This window comes from Selaginella moellendorffii, unplaced genomic scaffold (assembly GCF_000143415.4).
Source record: "Selaginella moellendorffii unplaced genomic scaffold, v1.0 SELMOscaffold_9, whole genome shotgun sequence".
Taxonomy (NCBI): domain Eukaryota; kingdom Viridiplantae; phylum Streptophyta; class Lycopodiopsida; order Selaginellales; family Selaginellaceae; genus Selaginella; species Selaginella moellendorffii.
The window spans coordinates 97,599-116,080 of NW_003314270.1; the positions used below are offsets into that span (position 1 = coordinate 97,599).

Consider the following 18,482-nt stretch of genomic DNA (forward strand, 5'->3'; position numbering starts at 1 on the left):
AGGGAGTAGCGAGTGGAGATCATTGAAACAAGCCACCTGTGTTGTGTGTGATTTTTAAGGATGCCTGCATGGCACACCAAAGACAAGTTGTGAGGTACTTGACAAAGAACTTTTTACCTGGAACCCACGGATCTTTGCATCTCCCTCCTTTTGTTTTGTTTTTTCGACGTTGCTCCCTCCTTTCGTTATCACCAGAGCTCCATCGGCTCGCCCTCCAGCTCCGCCTTTGGTGTCTCCAGAGCCTTCGGTTTAGGCCCAGCTTTCATCTTTTCCCTGGCCCATCTGTCCTCTCGCCGGTTGAAGCCCGTCTCTGCATTCGACGGCCTCTTCTTTGGCTTCTCCTCGGTCTGGTGGACGATCGTGAAACCAGGAGTCTCGAAAATCCGTGCGTAGTCGTACACCAGAGCCTCTCGCGTGGAGACCGCCACCCCCTCGTATGTCCACACCTCGATGACTGCCTCGCCTTTAAGTCCCAGGCCCACCCAGCCCAGTCCTGCGACCGCGATATCTACCGTGCTCGCTTCCCAGTCGTCGCCATGGACTCGAAACTTTTGAGATACGAATTGTCCCTGCTCGATCCAGCTTTTCAGGCTCGAAGGAGGCTAGCGATGGACAAAACCGGGAATTAGACAACAGGAAGTGGACAAAACCAGCAAACCTTGAGCTCCACGCCGATATGCTTCTTGAAAACATCGAGCGCACGCTCGGTCTTTCCCATGTGCAACGAGATGAAAGGTGACGCCCACACTGTCATGTATATCGTGCGGGCAGGAGCTTCTAAGAGATCCAGTCTCAGGTATCCTCCCACTTGGATGCTGTGGCCAACCTACATTGATACTACAGCTTTAGAACGTAGGAGACCTCAGCGGAAAACGTTACCTTTATGCGGAAGGTTCTGGGCTTGAGCTCCTTTCGCATCTGGACGCTCTTGAAGTCCTCCTCGTTGAGACGCATCGTGAGCTGGTGCGAGTGGAAAATGCCGGGCGTGTCGTAGAGCTTGATGTTCTGCGGGAGGATCCCTGTTATCTTGAGGATTCCGATCGTAGTCCCTGGATGTGCCGCCTCAGTGAGGCGGCTCTCGTGCTTCCCAACGTTGAAACGTGCCAGAGCATTGATGAGCGAAGATTTCCCAGCGTTCTGAGCTCCGACAACCCATACGTCGCCTCGAGGCCCAGCAACTTTTGTGATCCTCTCGGTCAGTGCCTGTACACCCCAGTTCTTTGTCGCGCTCACAAGATGGACTGCAGTCGGCCGAGGAGCTCCGCCAATGATCACCCTCTTCCTTATCCACTGTTCCAGCCGCATCGGTGAGAGCTGCGGGGGTAGCAAGTCGACTTTCGTTGCAGCGACTATCAGTCGAGGCGAGTTACCGGTAAATCCAGTTCTGTAAGTAGCAGCCATCTGTGCCTCAACCTCAGAGATCAACTTGGCAACTTGTCGAGGAAAAGAGCCGTCGAAGTCTGATGAATCGACGACCATGAGAACGACGGCTCGTTTACCATAAGCTGTTTTCAAGCGCTGGCCGACCATCTTGTCAAAGTCGAACGTCGGGAGTAGCGTCTCGGCTGTTTTCTCTTTCACGCGCCCATAGTACTTTAGCGAGTGGCACCGCGCGCACACCACAAGCCGTTCCTCAGACGGCTTCTCGCGCTTGAACGACTTCAACATATCTCTCCGTTTCTTCCTTTCATCCGCCTCCTCAGCCCCGTCGATGATATCCTCCCATGTCTCCTCCAGACTCTTCACGTCATTCTTGTGGTAGTCGCTCGGGGGAGTGAACTCCCGGTACTCCTTCTCTGTCATCTCTCCTTTGACGAACTCGAAGTAAGAGTAGCTAGAGTCAGCTTCTTTCTTCTTTTCCGGCGGCCCTGGCACTGGCTCTCCGCAAGTCGCTTCTAGCCTCGCCATCTCTTCCGGAGTAATAACATCTCGGTCAATCTGGACGTCGAGCTTGATAGGAACTCTAAAGTATCCCGGCTGCAAGGGATCCGTGTCTTGCATGTAGACACCACATCCCGGACAAATCAACGCTGCATCACCATCTTCCGCGTCGGCACGAGCTCTAGGCGGGACTGGATACGCCGGAATGTAAGCAGCTATTGCCTCCTGACGAGCCTGCCTCACAATCGCGTACTTGTCACTGGCCGGATCCTTCTTCAGTCCTATGCGTCTCTGGCTGCGAGATAGAAACGTGTTCCCAAGCCCCGGACGAAGTGTTTGAGAAGCCGGAGGCTCCACCACCGTGAGAGCGTCGACCACCGTGAGCGCATTCACCACTGTCAGTGCGTTGGAGCAGAACGCTCGTCTCGCCACCCGGAATTCTCCCAGCCTAGGACGTCGAAGTTTCATCCCCTGACACTGCCCAGGAAAACTCTGGCACTGAGCACGCCTGACGAGATCGCCCATGACGCAAAACGACGCTACCCTGTTGTGCATCTCTGCCTAGTTCCTCTCTACACCACCTTGTTCTTCCTCCACTTCTTCTTATTCTTCTTCCTTGGTCTTCCTCTTTTCCTTCTCTTTAGTCGTAAGTTCCACTCTTGGGGTCGGGTCCAACGTCGCGAGAGCCACTGTTCACATAAGGTCCTCTCATTATAGCACTTCTAGAGAGCGGCTTGTTTGCATCAATGATTGGCGCAGTCTTCCATTTGCTGCAAGCATCAAGAAGCATGAATCACAGAACGTATCACGAGAACAACACACACTACAAGAGAAAAAGCAAAGAAACGAGAAAAAAAAGAGAGAAAAAACTCCAGACACAACAATCACCGAGGATAGCATCTAGACCTCGAAATATCATCCCTCGGATGAATCGGAGGCCAAGAACGCAAGAATCCACAGGAAATCATCCAATGCAAGCGCTATGAATGCGTTTCCAGCCAGTACCTGATGAAGAATGGAAGAGCTCCCATCGCCAGCGCGAAGGCGGCGAACCCTAGCCCCACCGCCGCATTGGCGCTCCTCGACCTCGCCATCGCGAAAATGCTCTAGGGTTTATGACAAGACTTACTATAATCCCCTGTTTTTCTAGGGCTCGCGCGATCGATCGAATGTGAGGTGGATGCGATCGCGGCTCAACGATCTCGCCGCGCGCATTCGCCACTGCCGCGTCTTGGAGGAGGGCCAGGCATTGCACCGCGAGATTCTCGCTTCTAGCGGCGCCATCGATTCCACTTACTTGGCAAATCTCCTGATAGCGATGTATGCCAAGCTCTCTAGCATCGGCGACGCCAAGCGCGTCTTCGATGGGATCCAAGAGAAGAACGTCTTCTCATTTACGATGATCGTCACAGGCTTTGCCCAAAACGGGCATTACAGTGAGGCGATAGAGCACTACTGGAGAATGCTACACGACGGTGGCGCTCTCCCGGACGCTTTCATCGTGAGCTCCGTGCTAAGCTCGTGTTCTTCGCTGGGGTCTCTCGTGGAAGGAAGAAGGATCTACGAGGCTATAGCGGAGGATTCGCGGCTTTCACAGGATACCGTGGTGAGGAACTCTTTGGTGACGCTGTATGGAAAGTGTGGGAGCTTGGAGGAGGCAGCGAAGATCTTTCACAGCACTCCAACGCCGGATGTTGTGACTTGGAACGCGATTCTTTCGGCTTGCTCGCAGCAAAAGAATGGTCGCGAGGCACTAAAGTTTGTTCGAGCGATGCAGCAGCGAGGAGTGAGGCCTCAAGCCGCGACTCTTACGTGCGTTTTGGATGCTTGCTCCAGCCAAGGTGAGTGCCAAGAAGGTGAGAGAGTTTACGAGAGTGCTGTAGCTTCTGGTTTTGTAGAGTGTGATCTTCTGCTTGGAAACTCGCTTATAACGCTGTATGGGAAATGCAGGAGGCTGGAGGATGCGAGGAGGATTTTGGATTGGATGCCTTTCAAGGACGTTGTCTCGTGGACGATCATGGCTGCTGCGTATGCTCAAAATGGCCGGTTTTTGGAGGGTCTCAAGCTGCTAGAGGTGATGGACTTTGAAGGTTTTGAGCCGGATGCTGTGACTTTTGTGAGCGTTTTGGATTGCTGTGCGAATTTACAGGACTTAGTCCGTGGGAGGCTTATACACCAGCGTATCGAAGCTTGTGGTTTGGAGCTCAGCGTGACCGACTGCCTTGTCAACATGTATGGGAAGTGTGGAAGTTTGGAGGAAGGAAAGATGGTTTTTGATAGAACAGCCGGGAAGAATGCGACAGTAGGTTTGTGGAACAGCATCGTAGGATCGTATGCCCGGCTCGGGCATGGTCATCAGGCACTGCAGCTGTTTAGAGAAATGGACTTGGAGGGAATGAAGCCGGATAAGTTGAGCTTCTACGCGGCTTTTGAGGCGTGTGTATCCATCCGAGGCTTGAAAGAAGCAAGAGCACTCGACAGGAGCAGCGGAATCGAGGGTGATATTGGTTTTGAATCCGCAGTTATCAATCTCTATAGCAGAGTTGGAAGCTATGAGGATGCGATGGCGAAGTTTGAGAATATGTCTCAAAGGGACGTGGTTTCGTGGAACGGGATTATAGCAGCTTTCAATCAACAGTTTCGTCCTGCAAATTCGATAGTTATGTTTCGAAAGATGGAGCTGGAAGGACTTAGAGGCGACAGATCAACTTTCACGAGTGTTATCGAGGCCTGTGCGTGTTTACCGGATCTAACTCTCGGTCAGCTGCTTCATTACAGAATGATCACTCTGGGATGCGAGCTAGACACTGTTCTCGGCACCAATCTCATCAACATGTATTCCAGGTGTGAAGTTCCTGACAAGGCAATCGAAGTTTTCGACGCCATGCACGACAAGTCAGTGGTTGTCTGGACCGCGATGATCGCAGCTCATTCTCAGCAGGGACAGGGACTGGAAGCTCTTGAGCTCTTCAAAAGAATGGACATAGAAGGAGTGAGAGCTGACAAGGTAGCGTTTTCACTCGTTCTCGACGTTTGTGCTAACTTGGCCGCGCTAGCTCAAGCCAGGATTCTTCATGCCACTGTTGCCGGGACGGAGCTCGAGCAGGACATGGTTGTGAAGAACACGCTAGTAAACATGTATGGGAAGTGTGGGAAGCTGAACGAAGCAAGGCAGGTCTTTGAGAAGATGGCTTCCAAGGACATGGTTTCGTGGACTTCGATCATAGCAGCGTATGCTCAACAGGGAAGTGCCAGTGCTGCTTTCGAGCTCTTCCACGCGATGCAGCAGGCCGGAGAGGCCATCGACACCGTGATCTTCGTCAAAGTTATGAGCGGATGCAACCATGCCGGGCTGCTCAAGGATGCTCGCAACTGGTTCGTCTCAATGCTCCAAGACTATGGCCTCTCTCCAGTGAACGAGAACTACGCTTGCATTCTCGACTTGCTGGGGAGGCTGGGACAGCTCCAGGACGTGGAGGACTTGCTAGAAAACATGACGCTGGAGCCGGACTTTATCGCTTGGATGAGTTTTCTCAACGCTTGCAAAGTCCACAAGGATATGAAACGGGGTGTCCGAGCAGCTCAGCGGCTTGTCCAGCTAAACCGGAGGAACTCCGCTTCGTACGTGCTACTTTCGGACATCCACGCAGTGTGTGGGAAGTTTGATGCCGCCGCGAAGCTGAGGAGACGGATTGGTCGTGACTGCGGGAAGAAAGTCCCCGGTTTGAGCTGGATCGAGATCAAGGACAAGGTCCATAAGTTTGCTTCCGGAAGCAGGACTCATCCTCGAAACGACGAGATCTTCGCAGAGCTGCAGAGACTCGGGGTGCTGATGAGAGAGGCCGGCTATGTTCCAGACACGGAGGTGGTGTTGATGGACGTGGAAGAGGAGGAGAAAGAGCAAGTTCTTTGCTATCATAGCGAGAAGCAAGCTATGGCTTTTGGCTTGATATCGACACCGAGTGGAACTCCTCTCCGGGTGGTGAAAAATCTCCGGGTTTGCACCGATTGTCACACGGCTACCAAGTTCATCTCCAAGATCACAGGGAGGCAAATCACAGTGAGAGACGCCAACCGGTTTCACGAGTTCAAAGACGGGTTTTGCTCATGCAAGGACTACTGGTAGTGAAAGAGCTCCTCGAGGTAATTGCACTTCTTTTAAGTTTTTTCCATTTTGATTCACTTGGTTTTGGCCATTTGGCAGAAGCTACTTATGCCACTTACAAGGACACTTGTCGTGCTTGGAGCTCGAGCGCGAAAGCTTGGAGTTTAGAGGTGAAGTGGTGTGAGCTCTCTCGATTGAATCTAAAAGTTCTCAAGGTTTGTTTCTCCAGGTTTTGATTGTCCATGGAAAAGTCACTCCCAGACGCTCAGAAGAATGCCTCGCCAGTAGCGCCAGAGGCGAAGGATTGCCGCAAAGAAAAGAAAGATGTGGATCCAGCCAAGGACGAGCCCAAGAGCTACACGGTCGTCTCGCATCAAGGTAATGCTGACACTAGCAGCACGAACTCTCCCAGTGATATCCTCGTCTTCCAACGTACCGTCGCGAAGACTGACTCTTCTCTCGAGTAGCGAAAGCTCACATCAATTGGTGAGAAGAAAAAAATTCGATCTTTGAGTGATCGATCGATGGTATCGTGAAGTTTTCTAGCTTGGTTGGAAGAAGAATGTGTGATCCATCATGGATTCTTCTCGAGAGTAGCAAAAGCTCACATTGGTGTCCTCTCTGATAGCTCCTTGGTTAGCTTGTGCTGGTATTTGCAGCTACAATGGTAAAAATGTAGAGGAAAAGAGTTTGAGCGTGATTGATCCATGGTATCGTGAAGTTTCCAGCTTTGTTAATGATCGATCGATCGATGCAAAAAAGAGAAGTTTCAAAGAATAGAACCATGTAAAAAAAAAAATTGTTCTATATAACAACGAAGTTATTGACAGCTGTGGGATTTGAACCCACGCCCTAACGGATTGGAGCCTAAATCCAACGCCTTAGACCACTCGGCCAAACTGTCAAGTCATGCTTCAGGGACACGTAGAAAAACAGAAGGCCTGTTATAGCGAAATGTTTAGTGCTAGAACAGCCTTGACAGGCCGGTGGTCGGAGCTCCTCATCGAATCTATGGAAGTGTAGTCGTGAACGTTGGCGGTGACCCATCCCGTGTCCTTTACTTTGAAGAGGATTCTATCCGTCCATGAGGGAACTCTCTCCTGGATTGTAGATCAAAGTTTCGATTTTGGAGAAGAAATGAAGAACAGTACCTTCGCACTAGTGTCGTAGTTGTCCGTGCCAACGTCGTATTTGTAAGTTGGTCTGAAAGTTAGCGGGCCTTCGCGAAAGCCAGTGAAGATCCTCCCGTGTCGGGCTTCTCGAGAGAGCTGGTCTCTCGACCACAAGAGCTGGAAAAACCAAAATGGTTCCAAGGACGAGATATGAATGGAAGAAAATACCTTTTCCAAGTTGTTCTTGATCAAAACTCCCACGGAGGTTCTATGCCCGACGACCCTGTAATTTAAATCTCCCACCCAGATGACCAGGTCCGACTCCTCCACTGCGTTTGCGTTCTTGAAGGGCTGTTGCTGCCGCTCCTTGAAAGCAAAGTCGTCTGCCACAATGCCGGTGCTTGTTTGTAGGCAGGCGCAGACGGTGGAAGAGTATGGCCTCGCAAAAACGTTCTGGCATATCCGTGTGTATTGAGAGTTCCTTGCCTCTACATTGCCTTCGTGAGCTGCACTGGAGCGTTGGAAACAGGATTAGGATGAAAGGCGATTCTACTCAAAGGGGCTTACGAGCAAGATGGCAAGAGAGGAACAAGAATGTGAGGTCCCTGTAACGCAACGTGACCGCCGTAGCTCCTTTCTGGCGGCCTATTACTCCTCCAAATCCTCCAACTCCAACTTTGTCACTTCTACAATCTGACAAAAGAGATTAAAAACCAAAGATCCAAAGATCCATGAGAAAAAGTTCGGCTTTAGTTTGATACACTTTACCTGACATGAATGGCAACAGTGTAATCTTCACGAAAACAAAGAGCTGCAAGGATGCCATGATTGAGGAGGCAACCAGGCTAGACAAAAGGAGATAATGAAAAATTAAACTGTGGAAAATCTGTGAGCTTCTTACCAGTAGCTTTCGCCGAGAACCTCCAAGAAAAACGAGTCTACGTAGCTGCTTGGAGCTTCTTGAAGTCCAATCACGTACAAATCGTACTTTCTGCCACTGGAGTCATCCAGAAGCCTTGCAAGATCATACCGAGGAATCTAGAAGCAAAAGGAAAACCTGTAAGAATGAACGATGTAAAAGAGCAAAAAGTGTTACCTTCCCGTTCATGTTCCAAGTGACAACGTAGATTTCCAGGCCTTCCCTTTTCTCGCTTCTGAATTCCACTTGAGGAGCTCTTTGCTGCAAAAACGGCTTCATCTCCGAAAGATCATCTCCAAACCGAGCGTCAATCTTTTCCCTGTGCGAGACAACATACTCCAGCGAGTCTGGTCTGCCCGCTGTCGAAGGCACTGCCGACTCCTCATCGATCAAAATTCTGAGAGCCTCCGCATCCTCCATCTGTATGACATCCAGAAGCCTTGGACGAAGCTTTGTCCACCGGTGTGCCATCCGCGAACAGAGATCGTCACAGCAGTCGTAGCAACAGGCCGAGCAGGAACAGTTCCCCATCACATCACCACACTTCTCTCGTCGAAAGCACACCATAGCTCGCAGCTTCCAACTTCGCTTCCAGCATCTCTCACGCCGAAGAAAACCAAACTCTCCTCTTTCTCCTCCAAGGCCGGCTGGAACTACTCTCTCTTCTGGGGCCGGCTTTTGTGATCTAGATACGATTCGAGCGTAGCAAACGCGAGGAGCCTCTAGCGAAATGCGACAAACAGCCGAGAATCCTGCTCCTAGTTATAGACAAAGCCGAAAGTTAGACCACAGTGTACGTATGAAAAACCTTCAGAAAAAGATAGAAAAAGTAAAAACAACGAAGGAAAAACAAGAGCAAGGAGTTCCGTAGCGTACCTCTTTCAGGTGCCTCCCAGAGTAGCCAGGATCCAGCGACGGTATTCTCCCTGGTTTTTCATGGTCTTTCTCCGCACATATGACGCATCAATGAGGGTCATTCATTGGAAAGAAAGCCGTCGCCATCGTCTGGGTGTTCAATGGGACACCTAGCAAAGCGACCGAGAAGAAAAAAAAAACAAAAAAACAACGTGAGAGAGAACGAACGAGAATGAAAAAAATCGGAAATATCTCCTTCATTGGCCCTGATCTCTCTCATCTTTCTTCCTTAAAATCTCTAAAGTTTCTCACGAATCTCATCTCTCTCGTTTTTTTTTTTTGGCTAAGTTCTCTCACAAATGTAAATTATCTCAGTCGCTTTCGCGATTCTAATGCAGCAGCCAGCGTCCCAAAGAGAGCAAATGACGAGATTCAAGCGCCATCACTGTCTGTGGCGTAATGCCATCGCCAGATCTCTTTTTCTTCGTCCCCAATCTTTTCTTTCGCTCTTTCTTTCTATTCTATTTGCTCTGGGCAAGATCACTCACCTCCAGGCGCCATGGAATCCTCGAAAAAAGAAGCTTCTTTGCTCGCGCCAGCAGCACTGGCGGCGCTGCGCCTCCATTCCTCGAAATCCGTCCAACGGCCTAAATGACCTAATCAATGGCCACCGCAGGACGACAAATCCTTTTTATCAACGCCGAGTTTTGGCGCGCACGATCGTGGAATATACCCCAGGAAATTTGAAAAGGGCATCTCTTGTTTTAACTGGAGAATCTTCCCTCTCTTCTTGGCGCCTTCCGTGCCCTTGTCGTACGAGCCCTATGGCGTTTTGGTTCTCGGCTCGAGCGCTCTAGCTAGGGTTCTTGTGGCGCGCGATGACGGCAACGGGAGCGCCAATCGTGACTAAGGAGATCGTATCGGTGAGTTCTCGATCTGATCGCTCCAGCTTGATGGATCCAGCTGAGTTTTTGGTGTGGAAATGTAGCTCACGGGGCTTGGGATCGGGGCTCAGTTTGTCGGATTTTCTTTCGTCACCATGGAATCCGAGAAATATATCTGTGTCAGGGAGACTTCGCCACAGAACAGTCTCATGATTGTGGATTTGAGCGTACCAAAGCAACCGTTGCGTCGGCCGATCGCCGCGGATTCGGCTTTGATGAATCCTTTGGGAAAAGTTCTCGCTCTTAGAGGTAACCACAGCTCAATTCTAGCGTTTTCTCTAACATTTTTCTCATTCTTTATTTTTTTGTTGATAGCACAAGAGCAGCTACAAGTTTTTAACCTTGACACCAAGGCCAAGCTAAAAGCTTATCAAATGAACGAACAGGTCTGTCTGCAAGCTGGTGTTATGCTTTTCACCTCATGCTACGTTATGTGAAGATCGTCTTTGGAAATGGATCACACCGAAAATCATTGGACTGGTGACACAGGATGCGGTTTATCACTGGTCTATTGAAGGTTAGTGTTTTTCTATGATCAGTTTGGTTATTTCCTTTTATTTTTTTCCTGAGTCAGGGCCGCCTGAGCCGGTGAAGATGTTTGAGAGAGCGGCCAATTTGAATGGCCACCAGATCATCAATTATCGCTGTGACCCCACTGAGAAATGGCTTGTTTTGATCGGGATTGCTCCAGGCCCTCCGGAGGTACGCTTCGTTCTTCTAGAGGCTTGTTTTGATCGAGATTGCTCCTGGCCCTCCGGAGGTACGCTTCGTTCTTAATTTCTTCACTGCTAACGTCAACTTCTATCTGCAGCGTCCTCAACTAGTGAAAGGAAATATGCAGATTTATTCCGTAGACCAAAAGCGAAGTCAGTCACTTGAAGCTCATGCTGCGGCATTTGGATCTTTCAAGGTAATTGCAGATACCGGGCTTAAGGCACGCAATGAAAGGCTGTAAGTATATTGATACCATATGTTGACATTATCTAAACGAGTTTATGCTTCTACAGCTTGCCGCAAATGACGCTGCATCTGTTATTATATCTTTTGCATCAAAGAGCTATTCCGGGGCCCAGGTTGTGTCAAAGCTGCATGTAATCGAACTTGGCGCACAGACAGGTTTCATTCATTTTAATACTAGTTCTCTACGTATTAAGCGAGTTGCTTGCAGGTAAGGTTGGGTTTGGGAAAAAACAGGCCGAACTCTTTTTTCCTCCCGAATTCGCTGACGACTTTCCCATTGCAATTCAGGTATATAAGGCTCATAGCTCGTAAACGTTACGTCTTCTTTTTTTGTTCAGATGTCTCAAAAGTATGGTGTTATCTATGTCCTCTCGAAAATGGGACTTCTTTTTGTCTATGATTTGGAGACTGCTGTTGCCGTGTATAGGAATCGTATCAGCGTAGATCCCTTTTTCATTTCTGCTGACGCTCCTTCAAATGGAGGTTTTTATGCTGTGAACAAACGCGGCCAAGTTCTCATGGGCACAATCAATGAGACGACAATTATTTCTTTCATCAGCGATCAGGTAGTGCAAAACTTTCAACAAAAGAAGCATTCATTTGTGATTTTACAGCTAAAAAATATGGACCTTGCAGTAAGCCTTGCAAAGCGAGCGAACCTCGCTGGAGCTGAAAAACTCGTAATCGTTGGTTCAACATTATTTTCCGTTTTTGAGTGATGTTTCTGTAGGTCGTGCAAAGATTTCACGAGCTAGTTTCGCAAACCAAGTACAGAGAAGCAGCAGACCTGGCCGCCGAGTCTCCTCAAGGTGTTCTTCGAACTCCTGAAACTATTGCAAAACTTCAGGTGGGCATCACAGTATCATGGTTACCCTTATAACATTCATTAGTTTGATGTTGGCAGCTGATCACTGTTCCACCTGGGCAAACTTCTCCCTTGCTTCAATATTTTGGCACCTTGTTAACGAAAGGTCGCTTAAATGCATTCGAATCTTTGGAGTTGTCTCGACTGGTTGTAAGTCAGAGCAAGAAACATCTGCTGGAAAACTGGTTAGCGGAGGACAAGCTGGAGTGTACAGAAGACCTGGGGAACCTCATCAGGGTATGCTTGATTTACTTTATTTCTATAGTCTTTAATGATTCTAGCAGGGGGTTGATGCCGAAATGGCCCTGAAAGTTTACATTAAGGCCCGAGCAACGGCAAAAGTTATTGCTGGATTTGCTGAGAGAAGGGAATTTGATAAGATATTAATCTACTCCAAGCAGGTTTTAATATCGCTGATATCATAGTTCTTGTATGAACTCTTACATTGAACGCCAGGTTAACTACACGCCAGACTATCTTTTCTTGTTGCAATCAGTATTAGCCATCGATCCGCAGGTAGATTCACGATTCGTTGTGGTCCTCATCTAAGAATTACTCTGTGCAGGCTGCAGTAAATTTTGCGTTGATTTTATCTAAAATGGACGGTGGCTGTCCAGTTGATTACAACATCATCATTGAATTATTTCTCCAGGTATGTTCTCTGTTTCTCCTTTGAAAAGAAATACAATGATGAGCCAACATTTTAGGTGTTCTTTACAGCGCAACATGATCCGGGAAACTACCGCTTTTCTTTTAGATGTGTTGAAGGAAAATCTTCCGGAACACGGGCTGCTTCAAACGAAGGTCTAGTATTTTCTTTTTAGTGAGCATTTGTTCATATATTCACAAGACACGTATGCAGGTTCTCGAGATCAACCTGTTGACATTTCCTAATGTGGCAGAGGCCATCATGGCAAATGGTGTTTTCAGCCACTATGACCGATCTCGCATTGCTCAGCTTTGCGAAAAGTCCGGGCTTTTCATGAGAGCACTTCAGGCACATCTAGTGTTTAAAATATTTCACTGACAGTAAAAAAACTATTTCTTGCAGCATTACACAGAGTTGACGGACATAAAAAGAGTCATAATAAACACCCATACGATGGATGGTCAGGTAAGTAGTTTTAAGATGCTTAGATTAAGTTTGACATGGCAGTGCAGGCATTAGTCGAGTTCTTTGGCACACTTTCAAAAGACTGGGCGTTGGATTGTATGAAAGAATTGCTCCTGATTGATATGCGACAGAATTTGCAGATCGTCGTGCAGGTACTTCTGGCAAAGTATTTTGTGCTTTGACAGTCTTGCCCGTTTTCAGGTGGCCAAAGAATATGCAGAGCAACTTGGAGTCGAACATTGTATTGACTTGTTTGAGCAGTTTAGATGCTATGAAGGCATATTTTTCTTCCTGGGAGCGCAACTTGCAAAAAGGTGAGTAACGATGGTTCTTCATTCTATTACCGTAACACGTCTAGTCTCCAGTGAGGACGCCAACGTTCACTTTAAGTACATCGAAGCAGCTGCTAAAATTGGTCAGCTGAAAGAAGTGGAACGTGCAACAAGGGAATCGAAGTTCTACGATGCAGAGCGAGCTAGGAATTTTCTCATGGAAATACAGCTTCCAGATGCCCGTCCATTGATAAACGTCTGCGACCGCTTTGGATTTATCCCCGAACTAACACATTATCTATACTCAAAGAACATGCTCCGCTACATTGAAGGCTACGTTCAAAAGGTAAATCATCTCTTCGTTTTCCTAAAAATTCAACTTTGCGTTATCGTACAGGTAAACCCAGGAAATGCACCACTAGTTGTTGGCCAGCTTCTTGAGGAAGATTGTCAAGAAGATTTTATCAAGAATTTGGTGTTTTCTATCCGGTCTCTTGTTCCCGTAGAGCCACTTGTGGCCGAGTGTCAGAAACGGTGAGCTATATATTTACATTATTTCTTTGCATTGTCTAATTTGTGAAACAGGAATCGACTGAGGCTGCTCACTCCATTTTTGGAGAACCTGGTCTCTGAGGGCAGCAAAGACGTAGCTGTGCATAATGCCCTTGCTAAGATTGCTGTGGATACAAGCAACAACCCTGAACATTTTCTCACCACCAATCCTTACTATGATTCTCAAGTCGTGGGAAAGTACTGTGAGAATCGGGATCCTACGCTGGCTGTTATTGCATACCATCGGGGCCAGTGTGATGACGATTTGATACATGTAACAAACAGAAACTCGCTATTCAAAGTTCAAGCAAGGTATGCTCTACTCGGTTTTGCATTGATCAGCTGTTAACTTCTTTTTCAGATATGTTGTGGAGCGCATGGATCCCGAACTCTGGGCAAAGCTTCTCAATCCAGACAACTTTTATAGACGGCAGTTTATTGATCAAGTCGTTTCTACCGCTCTACCTGATACTCGAAGCCCCGATCAAGTCTCAGCTGCTGTGAAAGCTTTTATGCTAGCGGACCTTCCGCACGAGCTGATAGAGCTTCTTGAGAAAATTGTGCTCCAAAACTCGGCATTCAGCGACAATCCAAACCTGCAGAACCTCCTTATACTCACGGCCATCAAAGCAGAGAAGTCTCGAGTTATGGACTACGTAAATCGTTTGGACAACTTCGACGGTCCTGCAGTGGGGGAGATTGCTGTCGGTGCGGAACTCTATGAAGAAGCATTCACGGTTTTCAAAAAGTTTTCCCTGCACACCCAAGCCGTCAACGTTCTTCTCGAGAACTTGCAAAGCATCGGGCGAGGTGTTGACTTTGCAAACAGGGTGGAAGAAGCAGATGTTTGGAGGCAAGTCGCCAAAGCTCAACTCAAAATTGGAGCGGTTGCTGAGGCTATCGATTCGTTCACTCGTGCAAAGGACACGACGCACTTCAGTGAAGTTATCAAGGCAGCAGAGGAGGTCAAAGCTTATGATGATCTTGTGAAGTACCTCTTGATGGTCCGGAAGAGCATCAAAGAGCCAAAAGTCGACTCGGAGCTGATATACGCCTATGCAATGTCAGATCAACTGAGCGACATCGAAGATTTTCTCCTCCAGTCGCACGTCGCCAACTTACCGAGCGTTGGCGAAAGGCTCTACGAGGATGGTGCTTATCAGGCTGCCAGAATCATCTTCACTCAGACTTCCAACTGGGGCCGGCTGGCGACGACGCTCATAAAACTGAAGCTGTTCCAGGACGCTGTGGATGCATCCAGGAAAGCTGACAACTCCAGAGTATGGAAAGAGGTCTGTTTTGCTTGTGTTGATGCAGAGGAGTTTAGGCTCGCGCAGATTTGTGGACTGCACGTTATTGTCCAGGTACGTTTTTGTTTGCTTTTTTTCTCTTCTATCTTATTGCTGAGTTTCATACTTGTAAAAATTCAGGTAGACGACCTTGAGGAAGTCAGTGACTACTATCAGAAACACGAAAGGTGGAAAGAGCTTATTGCGTTGATGGAGAGCGGCTTGGGACTAGAACGCGCACACATGGGAATTTTTACTGAGCTAGGAGTGCTGTATGCGAAGTATCTTCCCGACAAGCTTATGGAGCACTTGAAGCTATTCAGCGCTCGCGTCAACATCCCCAAGCTTATTCGAGCGTGCAGCGAGCAACAGCACTGGAAGGAGCTAACCTTCCTTTACATACAGTACGACGAGTTTGACAATGCTGCAGCGACTATGATAGCTCATTCTCCAGAAGCTTGGGATCACACGCAGTTTAAAGATATCGCTGTGAAGATGGCGAAGATCGAATTATACTACCGGGCTATCACGTTTTATCTCGAAGAACATCCAGATCTTCTCAACGATCTGTTGCTTGTCCTGTCTTCTCGTGTCGATCATACACAAGTGGTGAATCTTCTCAGAAAGGTACAAGGCGTTCTTTGGCTGTTTATCTTAATCTATGTTTTCTGCTGCAGGCTGGTCACTTGCCTATGATAAAACCATACCTGGTGTCGGTTCAAAGCCACAACCTTAGCGCAGTGAACGAAGCACTCAATGCGTTGTATGTCGAGGAAGAAGAGTTTGACAAACTGCGGGAGTCTATCGAAATGTATGACACGTTTGATCAAATCTCGCTAGCTCAACAAGTAAGAAATCTTCGTTCTTCTAGATAGAATTCCTCATATCATCGTTTCCTTGCAGATTGAAAAACATGAGCTACTGGAATTTCGTCGCATCGCAGCTTTCATCTACAACAAGGCTGGAAGGTGGCGGCAGTCTGTAGAGCTTTCAAAAAAGGACGAGCTGTACAAGGATGCCATGGAAACTTGCTCGGAGTCTGGGGATGGAATGCTAACCGAAGAGCTACTCACATTCTTTGTCGAGCAAGTAAGTTGATTTCTCGCATACATCATTTATAAAACTAAACTTTGGCCTCCAGGGGAGACGGGATTGTTTTGCCGCTTGCCTATACATTTGCTACGATCTTGTAAGAGCCGATGTGGCCTTGGAGCTGGCATGGATGCACAAAATGCTGGATTATGTCGTCCCCTATATGATCCAGGTATCGTTTTCCTCGAAAAGGCCTTGTGATGGAACTTAGATATCTTTCAGTTCATAAGGGAGTACACAAACAAGGTAGACGAGCTCATGAAGGACAAGTATGACTCTCTCCAAGAGCTGCGCTCCAAGTCTAGCGAAGACAAAGATATGCTCTCCAAACAGGTATGCTATTAGTTTTCACTGCCATCTCTGGACTTGACATGGTTGTGTGTGATGTAGAACTTGTACGCGCAGCTTCTTCCACTGGCACTGCCGGGACCGACCGCTCCCGGAATGTATGAAATCCCGTATGGAATGTCTCCGCCGCCACCGCCGCCTTCCACTTCTTTCGCTGGTATGCCACCGATGAGCTTCTAACTTGAAACTTCGCCCGAGAGCATCGAGAGAGGAATTCCAGACCTCGTTTCCTAGACCCAAGGCCAAGTTATCCAAAAGAAGAGGTGGTGATCACTAAGAATAGATAGAATCCGGAGTTTTAAAATTGTTTCCAGTTTATAAGCTAGCTGGCCAAGAAATTATCAAACTGAACAACTCGACAAACTTGGACTGGACAAAAGAATAGTGGCTAAGAAACCAAATATGACTTGATGAAACATGGAGCCTTCCCACGTAGCACGACAAACTTGGACTGGACAAAAGATTTGATCAAGGTGTTTTGCACGTCAATGCCGCGACTATGACTTTCTAGCACCAAGATTGTGTAGTGAACTCTCCTTCGAGCATACCCTGGGAATCCTGGCCCAGTTGCCTCAATGGCGTAAAGGGCTACTGGAATGACCTTGACCACGTAGCTTTTCTCTCCAGACTGTAACCACATTGTTATGTGTATGCCTTTGTTTTGATCACAGGTTCCCTGTTATAGAGGCATTGTTGCAACGGCCAAACACCGTGACTTGCGTCTTAGACAAATTGACTTGCATGCCTGCCCGTATTAAAGAGACGCTGCATGGCGCGGTATCCGGTGCCACTAGAAGAAGATCATTGGCGTACAGGAGGAGAAACAGATACATTCCCAGAGAGTTGTTAGGTTCGATCATGGTTTCGAGCGCCCCGATGTAAATGGCAAAAAGGTTGGAGACAATGGGCATCCCTGCCTAACCCCACTTGTGAAAGGAACCGTGTCCCCTCTGGAGCTTCACTAATCGGTATAGCTCGACAACCACAGCAATCAATGGTGTCGGAGCGTCCAGTTCCAAGAGCTGGGAGATCAAAAGGTGGCGAGGTACCAGGTAGAAGGCCTTAGCAAATCCAACAACAGTCTCATAAGTTCCATTAAATGTGCTGGGTGACGATGTGATCCAGACAGGAGCGTATTGAGTATGAGTGGTATTCCATGGAACGCCTTCAGAGATGCGACTTTGGCTTCCATCAATGCGAACAACTGGCCGACGCACACTCGAGGGCCGAGGGAGAACGGCATGAAAGCGTTTGGGGATACTTGGAGGCGTTGAAGATGCCATCTTTGAAGCGTTCTGGGTCGAAATCGCTGGCATCTGGTCCCCAAAGTTCCTTGCCGTGGCGAATTGCTAGGCCTGGGAAGGCGACAGCACAAGTCTTGCACCCAGGTATCTTGGAAGCAGGCTCTGAAAAACGCTATGACCGGTGGATACAGGCGCAAGGTCTCGTTAAGTATCATTCCTACCTGTGAATCGACACCGAAAGAGTATTGGAAATCACAAACTTTTAAGATTTTCTCGACTTGTAACCAGCTTGAGTTCGCTGATCTTATCGGCATCAATGTGGTGCACCATCCTTCTATATTTCCTGTACTTCAGCACGAGCACGTTCCTGCCAATCGGGATAAACAGCCAGCAGCATCATAGTCCAGGATAGCAGCGAAGCCGTGGATTCATGCCCGGCAAGTCCAGATTGTCACAGGAACAGCACCCAATCAACATTCCTTCACTTCCGGTTCTGACAATGGATCCTGATCAAATGGATCCATCACGTAGCATCCTTTTTGGACGATTTGCAGCCCGGGCCGGGCCTGTGAAGTGCCTCGTCTCAGATTACTTCAGCAGTTGGTCACAGGATGTAAGAGTTGCTCTTTGATGCAGCAACACAATCATTGGACGAAACTTTCTACTATCATCTGCCTTTGCTCGCCTCCAAAGTCTACTACCCTCTCAAAGGTAAGCAGTTTGATGTAACTTATGGTTGCAATGCTTCTACCACCAGATCCGCACAAATCCAGCCCAATTACGTTTTGGCCTCTGCTCCGGCCGTGTTAGGTTCCTCTTATTTTCTAACAAGTGGGTCCCTCTATACACCTTTTGTTTCTGCTGCGAAAGAGGACCTTTTGCTTTCTGATTAACAGCGTCGAGGAGCTCGAGCAGGCTCTTGTCAATGCA

At 48.1% G+C, this 18,482-nt stretch overlaps 4 protein-coding genes and 1 non-coding gene across 6 annotated transcripts; 2 read left to right on the plus strand and 3 right to left on the minus strand.

Moving 5' to 3' along the window:
- On the minus strand, window positions 1-2,998 carry LOC9630837 (GTP-binding protein BRASSINAZOLE INSENSITIVE PALE GREEN 2, chloroplastic). Of its 2 annotated transcripts, none has more exons than XM_024672686.1 (5): window positions 2,887-2,998; window positions 880-2,570; window positions 659-826; window positions 118-602; window positions 1-64 (listed from the first exon to the last, which is right to left on the minus strand). In XM_024672686.1, exons 2-4 carry the CDS (start codon window positions 2,434-2,436, stop codon window positions 189-191), a joined length of 2,139 nt encoding a protein of 712 aa, XP_024528454.1. In that variant the 5' UTR covers window positions 2,437-2,570; window positions 2,887-2,998; the 3' UTR covers window positions 1-64; window positions 118-188. The 2 variants fall into 2 exon arrangements, with proteins under 2 accessions (XP_024528454.1, XP_024528453.1); XM_024672685.1 differs by having other exon boundaries at window positions 880-2,651; window positions 2,887-2,991.
- A 5-nt stretch (window positions 2,999-3,003) lies between these two features.
- On the plus strand, window positions 3,004-6,686 carry LOC9632620 (pentatricopeptide repeat-containing protein At2g22070). The gene is made up of 3 exons (XM_024672684.1): window positions 3,004-6,024; window positions 6,086-6,156; window positions 6,216-6,686. Exon 1 carries the CDS (start codon window positions 3,062-3,064, stop codon window positions 6,005-6,007), a length of 2,946 nt encoding a protein of 981 aa, XP_024528452.1. The 5' UTR covers window positions 3,004-3,061; the 3' UTR covers window positions 6,008-6,024; window positions 6,086-6,156; window positions 6,216-6,686.
- An 87-nt stretch (window positions 6,687-6,773) lies between these two features.
- LOC9632622 (type IV inositol polyphosphate 5-phosphatase 11) lies at window positions 6,774-8,297 on the minus strand. The gene is made up of 7 exons (XM_024672687.1): window positions 8,195-8,297; window positions 8,000-8,136; window positions 7,867-7,943; window positions 7,666-7,791; window positions 7,327-7,604; window positions 7,138-7,275; window positions 6,774-7,086 (listed from the first exon to the last, which is right to left on the minus strand). The coding sequence occupies exons 1-7, from the start codon at window positions 8,294-8,296 to the stop codon at window positions 6,931-6,933; spliced, it is 1,014 nt and encodes a 337-aa protein (XP_024528455.1). The 5' UTR covers window position 8,297; the 3' UTR covers window positions 6,774-6,930.
- On the minus strand, window positions 6,811-6,890 carry TRNAL-UAG. The gene has a single exon. It is a non-coding gene; the product is annotated as a tRNA-Leu (tRNA).
- Window positions 8,298-9,750: 1,453 nt separating the features above from the next.
- Window positions 9,751-16,672, plus strand: LOC9630839 (clathrin heavy chain 1). The gene is given in 29 exon segments (XM_024672709.1): window positions 9,751-9,795; window positions 9,861-10,065; window positions 10,132-10,206; window positions 10,256-10,333; window positions 10,391-10,518; window positions 10,628-10,726; window positions 10,824-10,932; window positions 10,985-11,064; window positions 11,115-11,342; window positions 11,391-11,456; window positions 11,507-11,623; window positions 11,681-11,878; window positions 11,926-12,042; window positions 12,098-12,157; window positions 12,207-12,293; window positions 12,362-12,445; window positions 12,504-12,755; window positions 12,803-12,907; window positions 12,957-13,069; window positions 13,121-13,373; window positions 13,425-13,561; window positions 13,613-13,891; window positions 13,941-14,943; window positions 15,010-15,495; window positions 15,546-15,716; window positions 15,772-15,957; window positions 16,010-16,132; window positions 16,183-16,293; window positions 16,351-16,672. Coding segments are annotated over 29 exon segments (5,133 nt in total). The 3' UTR covers window positions 16,489-16,672.
- Window positions 16,673-18,482: the final 1,810 nt, after the last annotated feature.